Below are 16,026 nucleotides of genomic sequence, written 5' to 3' on the forward strand. Positions count from 1 at the left end.
GGAAAGAGGATCCCTGATTTCAGAACTAAACTTCTTCTTCGTTTTGGATCCAGCAGCAAATAATTGGGACATAGAATGCCATAAAATCACAGGATGGTGTGGGTTGGGAAGGGCCTCAGAGAACAAGATGAACTTTAAGGTCCCTTCCTATCCAAACCATTCCATAATTCACAAATAATCTCCTTTCATGTGCAGAGGTGATGCAATGAAAACTGCCCGGTTCCAGCCCAGGGCTCAGTGTGAGACGTGTCCATCCTCCTCCTCCTCCTCCCAAACCACAGAACGAATCCTTCCCTGCCGTGACCTCCTGGTTTTAGGCCGGGCTTTCCTTCACCTCTGCCCTCCCACCACGCCCCGCCTGCTGCCCCGGTTTGGCAGGTTCGGCTCCATCAGTGCCGGCAGGATCGGCGGCGGCTCCTGCCCATCTCTGCAAGCGCATTTTTAGGTCATTAATTTTGTGTCTCAGCCCCCAGAACAGTCACCCGTGGGGCACGGGTGGGACAACCCCACCTCAGACCAGGGGGAATAAACAGGGGTTGGTTTGAGGCTTTCTGTAAAATGGCTGGGAGGGACCTCAGAGCTCACCCAGTGCCACGGCAGGGACACCTCCCACTGTCCCAGGCTGCTCCAGCCTGGCCTTGGGCACTGCCAGGGATCCAGGGGCAGCCACAGCTGCTCTGGGCACCCTGTGCCAGGGCTGCCCACCCTGCCAGGGAACAATTCCTGCCCCAGATCCCAATCCCGATCCGGATCACAGCCTGAGCTTTGCCCAGTTCCCTGAGGCGCTAAAACAGAACTGGCAGCGGTGGGATTCGAACCCACGCCCCCGCAGGGACTGGAGCCTTAATCCAGCGCCTTAGACCGCTCGGCCACACTACCCTGATGCTGCTGACCCTGGGGCTGGGATCGGAGCGCGGGATCCGACCCGGACTCGGCGCCTGGGCCCCCCCGGTGCGGATCCCCGGGGCTGCCCGGGAGGATGGAGCGCTCCGAGCCCTCCCAGTGCGGGATTCCTGCTCTGCTGCCCTTCCCTCGGCAGCCTGGGCTAACCCAGCCCCTGATCCAGCACCTCCTTCCAGGGCTCCACACCCGCCCCTCCGGCTCTGCTCAACAGCTGAGAACAACCCCTCCATCCCATTGGAATGACATCCAGAACCCATTTCCCCGCTGGATTTGTGCCTTTATTTCATGCCCGTGTCCCAGCCCCTCCATCCCATTGGAATGACATCCAGAACCCATTTCCCCACTGGATTTGTGCCTTTATTTCATGCCCGTGTCCCAGCCCCTCCATCCCACTGGGAATGAGACCCACAATTATTTCCCCGCTGGATTTGTGCCTTTATTTCATGCCCGTGTCCCAGCCCCTCCATCCCGCTGGGAATGAGACCCAGAGCCCATTTCCCCGCTGGATTTGTGCTCTGTGGCCGTGTCCCAGCCCCTCTGTCCCGTTGGAACGAGTCCCAGAACCCATTTCCCCGCTGGATTTGTGCCTCTCCTCCGTGCCCGTGTCCCGGTGGCCCAGGGGGACACGGGCCTGAGGTGACAGTGGCACTGCTGCTGCCCCGTGCAGCCCTCAGAGATCCCCGCGGCCGCTCTGGGATCAGGGAAGGTGCCAGAGCCTCCTGCCAAGCGCTGGAGCCAGACCCAGGGAAGTTCTGCAGTTACATAAATATTTTTCTTCCCGGTTAAACACAGCCACTTTCTCCTTCCTCAGCACGGCGATAAAAGCACATTTCAACAAACAGGGCTTCAAAGGGATGTTTTGCGTTTGGCTCCTCTTCCAGCCTTTTTCATTCACTGGAACAGCTCCTGGCTGAGGAACTGCGGGAGAGACCCCCCAGCTCCCTCTGGAGACTCCCAAACCCTCCCTGATGTCAGCTACAGAAACACCCACTGGTAAAAAAGGAGGAGTCTGTAATTCCTTGCTCCGTGGGTTTTTTGATCCACGTTGCTCCAATCCCAGCAGTCCCTAGACCCAAATCCTGGGATGGATCCCTGGCAGGGACAATGAAAGTCCAGGAGTAAATGAGATATCTGAGGATAATAATTGGACTTTCATGAAGGGAACACTCACAAACTGCTGCAGATTTCTGAAAATCGATTTATTTCCAGCCAGCAGCTGCCAAATCATTCCCAAATAAATCCCAGCCCCAGGGAAGTTTCACAGCTCCCTTTGGGATCCCGTGGGACCCTGATCTGCCCCAGGAGAGCCGGGAAAGTGCAGGGTTTGGGGAATTTTGCTCCTCATTGTGTGGCAGGGGCCGGGAAACCTTCCCAATAAACATCCTGCAGGGCTGGGGAGGTTTGGAATGAAACCCCAAACCACTTTAATAAACCCAGTGGGATTATTTCAATTAAAAAGAAGTGATTACAACAGCCCTTATTTTCCTATTAGGGCACTTAAGCAGCCCCTATTAAAAGATTAGAAGATATTGAGCCTTTGTAGGGCTCTCAAAAACACAGTTTGGAATATCCCCGGTTAAAATTATTGCTGTTTAAATACTTCTGCCTAAAAATTACATTAATAAAATTGGACATCCCTGTCCAAATTTGGGACAGCGGCTTTGAGAAGTCCTGAGACTTCCCCAGGGAAAACCCACCTGGGTTTGTAGAAAATGTTTTTATTCCCCTGAAACAGAAGAAAAATCCCTTCAGTATTCCCTGATCTGCTCATTGTGTCCTCCAGCAGCTCAGCCCAGGGCCAGGAGCTGCCAAGAGCAAATAATTCCCATTTCCATAGATCAGGAGATGAATCACTCCTGGTATTTTTAGCAGGTCATTAAGGGCTGGCAGGGATATTTGCAAACTGACTTGGGAGGGCTTGGACTGGTGTGAGCACAACCTCGGGGAGAAAACAACTGGGAGTCACAACAGGGAATGAGAGGGCTGGGAGTGGCAGGGAGGGACTGGGAGAAATGGGGTTTGTGGGAGCCTGGCCTCGCTCCGCTGAAACGTGGCAGTAAAACTGCCGGGATGAGGATTTGCCCCCACCCCGGGGAGGGATACTGCAGGCACTGGGAACGGCTGGGTCCCCGGGAATGGATGGAAAGGGAATTGTCCTGCTGCTTTGTGAGCAGGGAAGCTCCTTGGGAGTTCAGAGGAGCATCAGGGCACCTGAGAGGAGTCATGGAACGGGTTGGGAGTGACCTCAAATCCCACCCAGTGCCACCCCTGCCCTGGCAGGGACACCTCCCACTGTCCCAGGGTGCCCAACCTGGCCTTGGGCACTGCCAGGGATCCAGGGGCAGCCACAGCTGCTCTGGGCACCCTGTGCCAGGGCCTGCCCACCCTGCCAACCCTGGCAAAAGAAGGTAAAACGCAACACATCATCATTATCCATCATCCATCATTATCCATCATTATCCATCACTGTCCATCACTGTCCATCATCCCTCGGCAGGCAGAGCCACCTGCCCCTGCAGAGCCCCCATGAGGGCAATGCCAGCAGGGGAGGGGTCCCTGCCTGGGCCAGGGCCACCCCTGGGTCACCCCTGTGCCCCCCTGGCAGCAGAAGGTGGCCCTGGACCTGGGATCTCTTCAGGAGCTGCTGCTGCTGGAGGGAAAAACCAGCAGGAAAACGGGAAGAGGCACAGGCTGCACCCAGGGATTGTCACCTCGGAGGGAAACAGGGACAGGAACCCTGCCTGGCTGCCCATGCCGAGCTCCCAGCAGCTCCAGGCACAGCTGCAAAGGGACCTCTGGCAGCAGCCCTGGAAGGGTAAATGCGGCTCCAGCTTCATCACCTCCCTCTGCACTTGTCAAATTAAGGGCTCTGGTTGGAGCCTCAAAGGCAGAAAGGCTCTGCAGCAGCCACGAAGGGAGCTCAGGGAATGGCAGGAGCGGGGCTTGCAGGAGATGGAGTCAATGCCTTCTCTGAGAGGGACATTTGGTGTCAGAGAGGAACACGGGGACAAAACAGGACTCAGGGTGCCTGAATCCCTGAGAGGGCAGAGCTGGTGCCTCCTTATCTGCCATGAACACAATCCCCAGGGCCTCCATCCCAAAATCAGAGCCCATTCCCATTCCTCACCAGGGAATGAAACTCCCTCCCTCCCACAGAAAATCAGGGAATGGTGGGATCAGCTCCTGGCCCTCCCCACATCCCCCCGGAGCCCAGGGCTTTTGTTTGGAATTGAGGAATGGATTTAATATGGAGTAAATCGAGTTGAACCTTTGCTGTAAATGCAGGCATTTGTTTCTTGTCTCAGGGGAGTTTCCATTAATGATCCTGGGCCCCATGGCCCAGCTGGGAAGGAATTTGTATCCGAGGGAAAAGGAGCAAGTCACAGACAGGCGCAGGGTGGGTTTCAGATACAGCAGGAGAAAGGAACTTAATTCAGGATTTAGGATCAGAAGCGATCAGAGTTCTGCCACTGGAAAGGGGCTCTGAGCATTTCAGGCCCCTGGGCCAGGGCCAGGCTGCTCCTGCAGGATGGCAGTGCCCGGCCTGGGCTCAATCCCCTCCTCATCATCATCCCCTCACCCCCAAACCCACCGGGGCTCCTCCTGCCAGGTGTCCCAGAGCTCCCCTGCAGCCCAGCCAGAGCTGGGGCACCAAAACTGCTTCTCCACATTCCTCCTCTCTCCTGAGCAATGCTGAGCTGGAACTGCGCCCCACCAGTGCCCCGTGGTCCTGCACCTTCTGCTGTGCTCCACCAGGGGCTGGAGGGGGGAGGAGGGCTCTGGTGGCACTGGACTGCTGCCAGAGAGTGCCTGGAGCTCCTGGGAAGAGCTCCCAGAGGATCCGTGCTGGATGCAGGCAGCAGCTCTGGGAATGCAGAGCTGGGGCTGCTGGCACAGGCTCCAGCTGCAGCCCCTGGGAATTGCTGCCTGTGCCTCACGTGAGATTTGGTGTTAGGAACCAAAGTGAGTCTGAAGTCAACCCTTGGAAAAGGCAGCAGCACGGACAAAAACCTGGAAAAGCAGGAGAGCGGCACAGTCCTCCAAGTTCAGACACTCCTGGGAGAAGGGCAGGGAGCCGAGGCCGGGGGAGCTGTGGCTGCCCCTGGATCCCTGGCAGTGCCCCAGGCCAGGCTGGACACTGGGAGCAGCCTGGGACAGTGGGAGGTGTCCCTGCCGTGGCAGGGGTGGCACTGGGGGGGATTCAGGGTCCCTTGTAATTCCTGTTTCCTCAGGGAAGGGGGGAAGGACGAGGGGAGCTCTCCCCCTCCACGGGCAGTGCAGAGCTGCTGGGCAGGACAGGGCCCCGAGGGAAGCACAGCCTGGACCCAAGGACAGCCCAGCACACCCCAAAAACAACCACAGGAGCCCGAGGTGAACGAGCCAAACGTCTGGAAAGGAGCAGGAGCAGCTCCCTGGGACACCCTGGGGCACCTCCCTCTCCACACAAGTGTTTGCTGGGCAGTCTCCAGTGGTGGCGTCCCCAGCTTTGGAATCCAAACTTCCCCTTCCCTGATCCAAGATGCTGCAGAGAGCAGCTGGGAGCTGGCTGGGATGGAATCCCTCCCCAAAATCAGCTGGGAGCTGGCTGGGATGGAATCCCTCCCCAAAATCAGCTGGGAGCTGGCTGGGATGGAATCCCTCCCCAAAATCAGCTGGGAGCTGGCTGGGATGGAATCCCTCCCCAAAATCAGCTGGGAGCTGGCTGGGATGGAATCCCTCCCCAAAATCAGCTGGGAGCTGGCTGGGATGGAATCCCTCCCCAAAATCAGCTGGGAGCTGGCTGGGATGGAATCCCTCCCCAAAATCAGCCCATGGCTCTGACACGGGGCCTGGGAACTGGGCACACGGCTTGTGGCTGCAGTGGCTCTGCCTCTGCTCCTCCCTGTGTGTCCAAGAGAGAGAATTCCTTTTACGTTCATCTGTCCTCGTGGAAGCCTGGAAGAGAAGAAGAGATAAATGATTATAAATGATGAACATCATCTAAATAGAATTCCTTCATTCTCAGAGCCTTTGTGACACACTCCCTTGGGAAATATTCCCAACTGAAATGGAATTCTGCTCCGTTCCTCACAGATCTCCCGTTGCTCTTGTCAAACACACGAGGCATTAAAAGCAGCAGGAACGATCTCAGTGTCCTGGGGAGAACCCCACAGACAGCTTGGAAATGCAGGCAAAACAAAAAAAACAGGGAAACACTGGGAAAAAAACCACCCCAAGGGTTAAACTTTCCTTCCCAAGCCCTGCAGTGCTCTGGATAAAGATCCATCAGGGTGGGGGGTGTGAAATATGGGGTTTGCAAGAGAAGGAAAATGAATTTTCAGTTTAGATGGTTAGAAATGATGGCTGAAAACGTGGGAAGAAACAACTCCCAATTCCTGCCCTGCTCCAGCACTGCAGGCCCAGCTGTGGGACACTGTGGGACACTGTGGGACACTGTGGGACACGGGGTGGCACTGCTGGGGTGTCTGTGCAGGGCACTGGGTGAGCCCTGAGGGTCCCTCCAGCTCCGGCCACCCCAGGATCCTCTCAGGCTGCCCGGGTGGGAGCCACGGCTCCAACTCCATTTCCCCCCATCCTTCAGCAAGGCAGGGGAGAATCAATATTTTCCTAATGGTCAGATGATAGAAGGGAGGAATAAAAATTGCATTTGTCAGTCAGCTACCGCACACAGCAGCAGCAGATAAAATAATGATGGAGCACTTCTGGGGCTCAGGCTCATTCCAGTGATTCATGGGGATGTTGGGAAGCTGTGCTGGGACTGGAGGGCATCTGGAGTTTGTGCCTTGGAGCCCACTCAGTCCATAAATATGTGGGATGGCACTGCCAGCCCCGCTGGGCCCTGCAGCAGAGGCACCCCCACATTCCCAGGGGGTGTCCACGGGCAGAGGGACAGCGAGGGGCAGTGCCCAGGCTCCCAGGGTGGCCCTGGTTGGGAAGGGTGAGCCTGGCACCCCTGGGTGCTCCCCCCCGGTGACACGGAGGTGACAGAACTTTCCTGTAAATGAAAGCCGCAGTTTCTAAGAACTCTTGTGACTAATGTGGCTCAGCCTTGGCTGGAGGACACAAACCCTTCATCAAACGCAGTGAGAAATGCCAGAGAAAGCTCAAATCCAGGGAATGTGAGGCTGGGAGGGAGCGGGCTGACCCCAGCACGCAGAACGCTGGGGCCCGGAGCCAGGCCCCGCCTCGGGCTTAGCTGGGCTGGACTCAAGGCTTAGTGCTGGCTCTTTGTTTCCCAGGGACAACACGAGGGATCAGGCCCTCAGCATGGAAAAGGAACTCCCCTGGAAGTGCAGTGAATCTGAATCCAATCTGCACCATCAAATCCAAGGAAAACTGCACCCTCTGGGCTTCGGAACCACGGAATGTGGGAAACACAACCCAGAGCTGGATCAGCTCAGAGCAGGCAGAGGGTGGCTCTGGCAGTCAGGAACCAGGGGATAGTGAAAGATCCCAAAGGAGTCTCTCCTGCTCAGAGGGAGGAGTCCTGGAATACCCTGGATCCCACACGGATCCTCCAGTCCGAGCCCTGGCCCTGCACAGACACCCCAATGGTGCCACCCTGTGCCCGAGCACTGCCTAGGCAGGCCCTGAGCCCTGGGAATGAGATAAACTCTGCAGAATCAGAGCTTGAGGAGCTCTCACTGCATTCTCCCACAGCCTCCCTGAAAAGAGAGCAGCACCTGGCAGGTCAAGCTCGGAGCCAGCCTCAGGCTGATATTCCACGTGTCAAGAAAATCATAGAACAATTCACTGAGAATTTCCCTGCTGGCAGAGTTCTCTGTCCCTTCCCCAAATAAACGGGAGAAGGGAAATCCAGGGCAGCAGGAGGCTGAGGAAGCACAGCACCTTTCATTCCATGGGAAATGTTCCTGTGACACGGAGCAGACCCTGCTGCTCCCCACAGGCAGCACGGGCTGGAAAATCCTCTGGATGTGAGGGACTTCCCATGGAGGGGCTTTAGGAGCTGCCCTGGTGTAAACAGGAACCCCCTCTGGAGGGACAGGACACAGGGAATGGCTCCCACTGCCACAGGGCAGGGATGGGTGGGATATGGGGCAGGAATTGTTCCCTGGCAGGGTGGGCAGGGACTGGGATGGAATTCCCAGAGCAGCTGTGGCTGTCCCTGGATCCCTGGCAGTGCCCAAGGCCAGGCTGGACACTGGGGCTGGAGCAGCCTGGGACAGTGGGAGGTGTCCCTGCCATGGCAGGGGTGGCACTTGGGGGGCTCTGAGGTCCCTCCCTGGCCAAACCAGTCCGGGACGCTGTGGAATGAGGAGGTTTGGGTGAAACCTTCACTTTGGTTCTGTCAGGATTTAATCCCTCTGTGCAATGAAGGTTATTCTGAGTGTGGCCAATACAGAATTGTCCTGCCTCAGCTCCGTTCCCCTCCTCAGCTCCGTTCCCCTCCTCAGCTCCGTTCCCCTCTCTCCCCTCAGCTCCAGCTCTCCTGCCTTCCCACAGGAAAATTCCAACAGCTCCAGGGTCACTCCATCCCCTCATTTTGAACACAAGGAGCATGTGCACATGGGAATATAAGCAGGAAAGGAAAAGTGTGTTTTACTTCTAAAGATTCCAGTAATTCCAACAGCACATGATTTTTTCCAATGACAAAGATTCCTCTTTAGAAAGTTATTCTTTGCCAGGTGTTGGATTTCACTTCATTCTTAAATGTTGCATAAAGAATACAGAGAAGAAAAAGCTCTTAAGCAAATCTCCAACCTAATTAAAAGAAAGCTGAGTCAATCCAGATTTTGAGCTGAGCTGATGGGTGAGAAGAGAAAGATCTGAGAGCAGAAACAGGAACCAGCCCTTGTGCCCCAAACTCTGCAGCAGCAGGAGAAACACTGAGCTCTGCTGGGATGCTGGGATCACATTCCCGGGGTGCCCAGAGCTGCTCCCACACAGCTCCTGGCTCCAGGCACTGCCAGGGAGAGCCCAGGCTGTGCCCAGCACACCCTGCACTGCCAGGGAGAGCAGCCCAGCAGCAGCACGGGACAGTCCCAGGAGCCCAGGCTGGAATTCCCAAAGGCAAAGCAAGAGGGGTTTGCTTTTCCACGTCCTCGTCCACAGCCATGTCCAGTTCCGAGTTCCTTTTTGACCCCCAAGGTTTATGCGAACTGCAGGAAGGAAAGGGAGGGATCGTTGTGCTCTGCCCCTCTAGGGCAGCAAGCAGGGAATCCTGGCAGGGAGAGCTTTCCATGCACAGCCCAGGCTCCCTGTGGGAGCAGCTGCAGGCTCAGCCCGTGGGAAGGGCTGGGATTATTCTGGAAGGGAACTCCCCACTCACCGCAGCCTCCAGGGCCTGGTCCAGGTCTGCCAGCAAATCCTCCTCATCCTCCAGCCCCACCGAGAGGCGGATCAAGGTGTCGCTGATTCCCTGAGCAATTCTGTCGTCCTCAGGCACTGATGCGTGGGTCATAGTGGCCCTGCAGGGATAAAAAATGTCCTTTACCTCAAGAATTGGGGACTTTTCCTGGTAAACACATCCCAGCTGGTTCCCTGCCAGCACCCCTGGAATGGCAGCAGGATCTGACACCTCCTCTGTGCCACCTGTGTGACCCCACAGATGCAAAGAGCTCCTGGCAGCAGCTCCTGGCAATGAAGGGAATGCTGACAAGCCAGGGAGTTGCATCTCCACGTTGTATTTCCGAGACACAAATGATTAATAAGAAGTGGATACATAAAAATATGGACCTGAAAGAGGAGAAAATCTTGTTCCTCTTCCTTCCTCAGCTGTTTTTTTATTGTACAGAAGCACTGCAAGCTCTGCACATGGGCAAGGTGCAGCCCCCAGTATCAAAGCTCCTGGTTTCATTTCTGGTTTCTCAGATCCCTCCTCAAAGTGTCCCAGGTGACTCTGGAGGGTTCATTCTCTCCAGCTACAGAGGGTAAAGGCAAGAAAGGATTTCCCCATGTGCTCAGTCACTGACACCAGAGTTCCTTTTTGAGGCTCTGAAGATGGGAGGATGAACTTACGGGTGCTCTGCCAGGCTCTCGTAGCCACCCAGACTAAAACCCACAGCAAACACCTATGGGAGAAAGGGAAGGAGGTTATGGATGCATGGAAAGAGAGCTCACAGAATCAGGAACAGCCTGAGCTGGCAGTGCCCACAGGGATCACTGACCCAGCTCCTGCACAGACACCCCAACAGTCCCACCCTGAGCACCCCTGGCAGTGCTGGCCAAACCCTCCTGCAGCTCTGGCAGCCTCGGGGCTGGGACCTCTCCAAGGACACTGAGGAAAAAGGAAAGTTTAGGGATATTTTCGCCAAGCTTTTCTCTCTAGAAGGGCCTTCCTCAGTGGCTTTCCCTCCCGAGGGCACTGTGCAATGCTCAGCAGAGCTGCAGCAGCCCCGGCTGCCCAGCCCTGCACAAAGCCTTTGCTGGCAGCAGCTCCTGGGCTGAGCTGGGCACGCCTCACCCTGGCAGCAAACAAACACTGCCAAGGGCTGAGGAGTCCCTTTGCTCCCTCTCATCAACCCCAGGGACAAACGATCCAATTTGGAGTGGGGCACACCCAGAGGGCTCGGCAAGAAAAGCCACTTCCACCCTCCCCTCCCCAGGGCACTTTCAGCTCCCTAGGAGGGTGATTTTATTGCCCTTTACCTTCAGGTTCCTGAGGAAGGCAAAGGCATTTTCTTTTTTCCCTTTGATGTAGAAGCTCATGACCCCTGAGACGCCCACACACTGCTGCTTGGTCAGCTCATACTGGGGGTGGGAAGGCAGCCCTGGGATGGGAGAGTTGGGAGAATCCCCAGTGAGTTCCAGTGCAGAGCTGGGGCAGCCCAGCCTCGCCTGAGTGACCCAGCCCCAGCCACAGAGCGCCGCAGCTCCCAAACCCTCCCCGGGACGCTCCCAATCCCCTCCCCGGGACGCTCCCAATCCCCTCCCCGGGACGCTCCCAATCCCCTCCCCGGGACGCTCCCAATCCCCTCCCCGGGATTGTCCCCAATCCCTCCCCGGGATTCTTCCCAATCCCCTCCCCGGGATTCTCCCAATCCCCTCCCCGGGATTCTCCCCAATCCCCTCCCCGGGATTCTCCCCAGTCCCTCCCCGGGATTCTCCCCAGTCCCTCCCCGGGATTCTCCCCAGTCCCTCCCCGGGATTCTCCCCAGTCCCTCCCCGGGATTCTCCCAGTCCCTCCCCGGGATCCTCCCCAATCCCCTCCCCGGGATTCTCCCCAGTCCCTCCCCGGGTTCCTCCCGTCCCTGCCCACCCACCTGGGTACAGCACCTTCTCCACCCGCGGGTGTTTCTCCAGGAACTCGGCCACGGCCAGGCCGTTCTGGAAGTGCAGCTTCATGCGGATGTGCAGGGTCTTGAGCCCGCGGTTGACGAGGAAGCAGTCAAAGGGGGAGGGCACAGCTCCCAGGGCTGTGGGGACACAATTCCACAGATTTCCACAGAATTCCACAGATTTCCACAGAATCCCACAGATTTCCACAGAATCCCACAGATTTCCACAGAATCCCACAGCAACCTTGGTGTTGTGCATCCAGCACAGCCAAACACGTCCTCACCTCCAGCATTTCTGAGGTTAGAACAAGTGGGAACACACCCGAGGCAATCTCTGCTCCTCATCTCCCACACTGGGGAGCCAATTAATGAGCCCAATTAACAGGCTCAGGCCTCGAGGTTACATTTATTGGGCACAGTGCACCTTCCCTGCTGTAGGCAGAGGGCACAGCCCTGGACAGGAATTTACTGCTGACAGTGAAGAGGCTGGAAAATTGCTGGAATCATCAGAGACAGGAAAATTCCGCATTGGGCACGTCCTGATGGGAGAGTTTCAAATTGCAGGTGGGCACCTCAGTGGTTTCAGGGTGTGCCCAGCCCTGTCCTGAAACACTTGGGAGTGGAGACCAATGTCCCTCCTTGTACTGGAGTTTTTACTGGAAGATTTTTTAATTGAACTTTTCTCAGTTCTGCCCATTGAAGTCACATTCCCAGGCAGATTTCCCACTTGTGTGCGTGCCCACCTTCCCCAGCAGGGGCCGTGGATGGGAACAGGATTCCTGTCAGGAATTCCCTGTCAGGAATTCCCTGTCTGGACTTACGGGACTGCAGGGATTTGAGCCTCTCGTAGAGTTCTTTGTTGTTTACAGAGACCAGGCCCATGAGAACATCACCGTGCCCTAAAAATGACAGGGACAAGAATGGGATCAGCCACTCCAGCTGCTCCAGGTCCTGCCACAAACCCCCAAGTGTCAATAAAATCCCTGGGACACCTCCACCACTGGACACTGCCAGGGATTCAGGGGCCTCCCCACCCTCCCAGCCAGGAATTCCTTCCCAATCTCCCATCCCACATCCCTAAGTATGTGCTCAACTCCCCTACTCACCATTGATGTATTTGGCTGCAGAAGACATACAAATATCAGCCCCCAGGGACAAAGGGCGCTGAAACAAAAGGAAAATGACATCAGAATTCAAGTTTGGGTGCACTCAGGCTCATTCCCAGCCATTCCCAAGGGCTGTGAGCTCACACAGGAGAGAAGAGTGGAGAAACAAACACAGAAACCCAAGGATGACAGCAGAACAATGCTGAAAGCAGCAGTGCAGGGGGACACTCTGAATTCAAGGCAGGCACAAGAAGATGTGATTTTAAAAACTGCTCCAACTCCCACAGGCTGCAGGGAGAGGAGAGACTGAGCACATCCAACAGCAGTGCACAGCTGGGGAAAAACAGCTCTGGGGCTGAGCTGAGGCAAGGACAAACCCCCTTAATTGGATGTCTCAAAGAAAGACTGGACAAGGGTTGCTTGTTTCGTTTTTCTTCCACTACCTACTGGTTTTGACCTTGTGGCTCAGAACAGCAACCACAGAAGAATTGTTATAAAAAGGCCAAAGCTAGGGAACACTTGAACTGTTCTGAATTGCCATCAGGAAGAACAGAATTCCATGATTTCTGAGGGACAGACACCCCCTTCACTGGTGCACCAGCACCAGGGCTGGGGCTGCAACCAAAGCAGGTGATTTGACTACACAGACACCAAAACTGCAATTCTTTGGTGGTGCTCCCCTATCCAAGAGGGGTCTCCAGCTCCAGTGGGACAGGTGACAGCCCTGTCCTTTCTGCACTCACCTGGAAATATGGAGACATCAAGCTGTTGTCCACTGCCAGCCACACCTCATGGTCGTGCCTGTGCCTGTGCTTCTGCACCAGGTCTGCGCAGGCTCTGATGTCGATCACCTTCAGCGTGGGGTTCGTGGGGGTCTCCAGCCAAACCAGCTGCACAAACCCAAAAACCCCAGGTCAGAGAGGCCCCAGGGCTGGGCTGAGTCCCAGGGGCTCTGGGGCTCTGTGGTGGCAGCTCCCGTGGGGTTTGAGCACTGGGCACGGGCAGGGCCCTGCCAGAGCCGGGGGAGGCTTCAGCTGCCTCCTCCAGGCTCAGGGGGTTTCCATTCCCTGGGCTTGTGCCACCCCAGAGATCCCCGCTGGAGAAGGCCCCACACAGGCAGGACAGAGCCTTTTCCCAAAGCCTTTCCCAGCTGAGCTCCCTTCCCAGGGCAGGGATCACCCACCAGTGCCACGGAGCCCCTCTGGCTCCCAGCTCGGCGTTCCCTCTGCTCTTTCTCACCTTTCCCTTTGCCCTCCCCTCTCTCCAGGGGCTTTTCCCTTCCTAGGATGTTTTCCATGAGGCAGCACACTGGGATATGCTGGATCCAGCTGTGCCCCAAGCTTCCCCCCCTTAGCTCAACACAGCCCCCAAAACTCAACAGGGGCAAGGATAAAACAACTGAACATCCCCTTAAAATCCATTCCCTCTCCCCTACCTTGGTCTCTGGTGTAATTGCAGCTTCCATCTCTTTTAGGTCTGTGCCATCAACATAATGCACTTCCCAGTTATAATCCTTTTTTAGTTTCTCAAATAAGTCTCTTGTACCTAAAAAACAAAACAAAACACACCAAAAAAACACCAACGCAAAAATCACAGAATGAAACAACTTCCTTAACTCTCACTCCCTGCTCTCCAGCCTCTTGCACCAGGCAGGCACAGTCAGGAGGGCTCAGCTTTATGCTGCACTCCAAAAATGGCACATTTCTATTTTCTTTAGTTACAAAGTTTCAAGATTGTTGTGGATTTAATGATCATGAAATGGTAATAATGAGAATATGAGATCAGAGTGATTGATGAAATCAATGTACTTGAAATCAATGTGGGGTTTATGATCAGGAAATGAATCAGAGAAGAAGAATCAAGGGGAAGACTTCAGCTGCTGTTTCCCATCATTCCATCCAAAATGATTCCTTCCTGTCTCTGGAGCCTTTCCCTGGGAGGATTAGAAGAGTCCAGCAGCAACAGGTGATCAATGGATGTGCAGCCCTCACCCCCAGGAAACACTGCCTGGATTAAAAATTAATTGATTGGGTCCAAGGTTATCCCCAGGGCCTCAGTTTCCCATCTGAGCACGAGGGGATGGGACATGGAGGTGGATTCTGTGAGCTGCAGGAAACATCTGAGCCATGTTTGGGTGGCTCTTTTGAGAGAAACCCTTTCTTCAGAACAAACCAAACCAGAGGAGAAGCGATGAAATTCACCCTGCTGAAACCAGCCCAGGCTGAGGCTTTAATGGGAATGAGCCACCCTGAGCCCCCTGGATGAGGAACTGAGCCCTGCTCTGCCTTAATGACTCTGATTAATTGAGGGCTGAGAGGGCTGAGAGGGAGAGGAGCAGAGATTCCTGCTGTGCCAGGATCCAGCTGCACTTTGGAGAAGGTCACCTGGCAGGGCAGCAGTGAGATAGGAAAAGCAAACGTGGTGTTTGCACTGGATGTGCCCAAGCACAGGGAGCTCCCTGGCCAAGTCCCCGTTCCCAGGGAGGGGAAAGGGGATTCCTGCCATTCCCAGCTCCTGCTGGGAAAAGCCAACAGTGGCTGGGCCCTGTGACCAGCCCTGGCCAAGAGCCAGGCTGGCTCTGTGTGCCAGGGCCAGAGCAGGGCCAGCTCTGCTGAGCAGTGGCCCAGGGCACCCAGCAGGACACCCCTGTCACAGCAGGGACAGCCGGGCTGGCACTGAGCCCACCCTGCTGAGGGCTCTGCAGAGCTGGGTGCCCTCTGCCCCTGGGGAGCTGCCTGGGAAGGGGATTGATCAAAACAGGCTGCAAAGGACAGGGAGGCCCTGGCTGGGAAATCCAGAGCTCCTGAGAGCCACAGACAGCTTGGATCCCCTGCTCAATGGACACTGAAACCACAGCGTGCTGGACCCACCTGCATAGCCCTTTGTGCAGACAATTTTGTCCCCTGTCTTCAGCAGGTGACAGATGTTCAGAATTGCTGCCATCCCAGAGGAATAAGCCAAGCCTGGAGAAGAAAGGAATCAGTGATTGATGTGACACAACAAGTCAGATTGGCCTTGGCCTTGCTTGCTTTGTGTCTGAAAAGAACCTGTTCTGTCACTGGGAACGTGGAGCCAGTGAAAGCAGGAGCTTGATGTGCACAGCACAGAACCAGCACGGACACTGGGGTAGACTGGAGATGGACTGGAATGGACTGGGAGCAGGGACTTGGGAGCGGGGACTGCCTGCTCCCACTGCCCCTGCCTGCAGTGCTGCTGCACAAGGATGGATCCAGCTCAGCCCAGGCATCAGCCATGGTGAGGAGGCAGGAGAGAAACCCAGGATGGAGCTGGACTGTCCTGAATAAGGAGTGTTGGGCTCTTCCCACCTTGGAGCTGCTCCTGCCCACAGCCAACAGCCAGAGCCGTGGCCACAGGACCATGGGATGGTTTGGGATGGAGGGACCCCCCTGCCCGGCCAGTGCCCCCCTGCCATGGGCAGGGACACCCCCCACTGTCCCCGGCTGCCCCAAGCCCCGTCCAGCCCGTGAGGTGCTCACAGTATTTGGCTCCATCAGCAGCAGCCAGGCTTTTCCAATCATTGCTCTGCCCTCGGGATTTGGCTCCATCCAGGGCGGCCACGACCTCCTGCAGGATGTGCCGGTTTGGGTTCCCAAAGCGGGTGTACACAAAGTGCTGGGGTGGGAACAGGGAACAAACATCAGAGAGCACCGGGAAAGCCTGGGATAACAGCAGCTCTGGGTTCCTTAAAGAGCCCTGCCTGAGGGCATCCAGCTCCTCCCAGAGCAGCAGGAGGGGGTCCTGGCACAACACCCAGCTGG

The 16,026-nt window shown here is 56.1% G+C and overlaps 1 protein-coding gene and 1 non-coding gene across 2 annotated transcripts; both read right to left on the minus strand.

Annotated features, from left to right (window-relative positions):
• Window positions 1-797: 797 nt before the first annotated feature.
• On the minus strand, window positions 798-879 carry TRNAL-AAG (transfer RNA leucine (anticodon AAG)). The gene has a single exon. It is a non-coding gene; the product is annotated as a tRNA-Leu (tRNA).
• A 1,208-nt stretch (window positions 880-2,087) lies between these two features.
• On the minus strand, window positions 2,088-15,193 carry LOC134555346 (uncharacterized). The gene is made up of 10 exons (XM_063406848.1): window positions 15,118-15,193; window positions 13,683-13,792; window positions 12,991-13,137; window positions 12,248-12,305; window positions 11,963-12,040; window positions 11,127-11,279; window positions 10,513-10,634; window positions 9,883-9,935; window positions 9,194-9,332; window positions 2,088-5,838 (listed from the first exon to the last, which is right to left on the minus strand). The coding sequence occupies exons 1-10, from the start codon at window positions 15,188-15,190 to the stop codon at window positions 4,879-4,881; spliced, it is 1,893 nt and encodes a 630-aa protein (XP_063262918.1). The 5' UTR covers window positions 15,191-15,193; the 3' UTR covers window positions 2,088-4,878.
• Between the last annotated feature and the right edge of the window lie 833 nt (window positions 15,194-16,026).

Source organism: Prinia subflava, chromosome 10 (assembly GCF_021018805.1).
Source record: "Prinia subflava isolate CZ2003 ecotype Zambia chromosome 10, Cam_Psub_1.2, whole genome shotgun sequence".
Taxonomy (NCBI): Eukaryota; Metazoa; Chordata; class Aves; order Passeriformes; family Cisticolidae; genus Prinia; species Prinia subflava.

Bases quoted from the DNA above. Each gene is read 5' to 3' on its own strand.
- LOC134555346 (XM_063406848.1), bottom strand. From the start codon at position 15,190: ATGGCAGCAATTCTGAACATCTGTCACCTGCTGAAGACAGGGGACAAA. The intron at 13,793-15,117 runs GTGGGTCCAGCA...TTTGTTTTTTAG, and splicing joins CTGCACAAAGGGCTATGCAG to GTACAAGAGACTTATTTGAG. The intron at 9,936-10,512 runs GTAAAGGGCAAT...TTTCTCCCATAG, and splicing joins CCTTCCTCAGGAACCTGAAG to GTGTTTGCTGTGGGTTTTAG.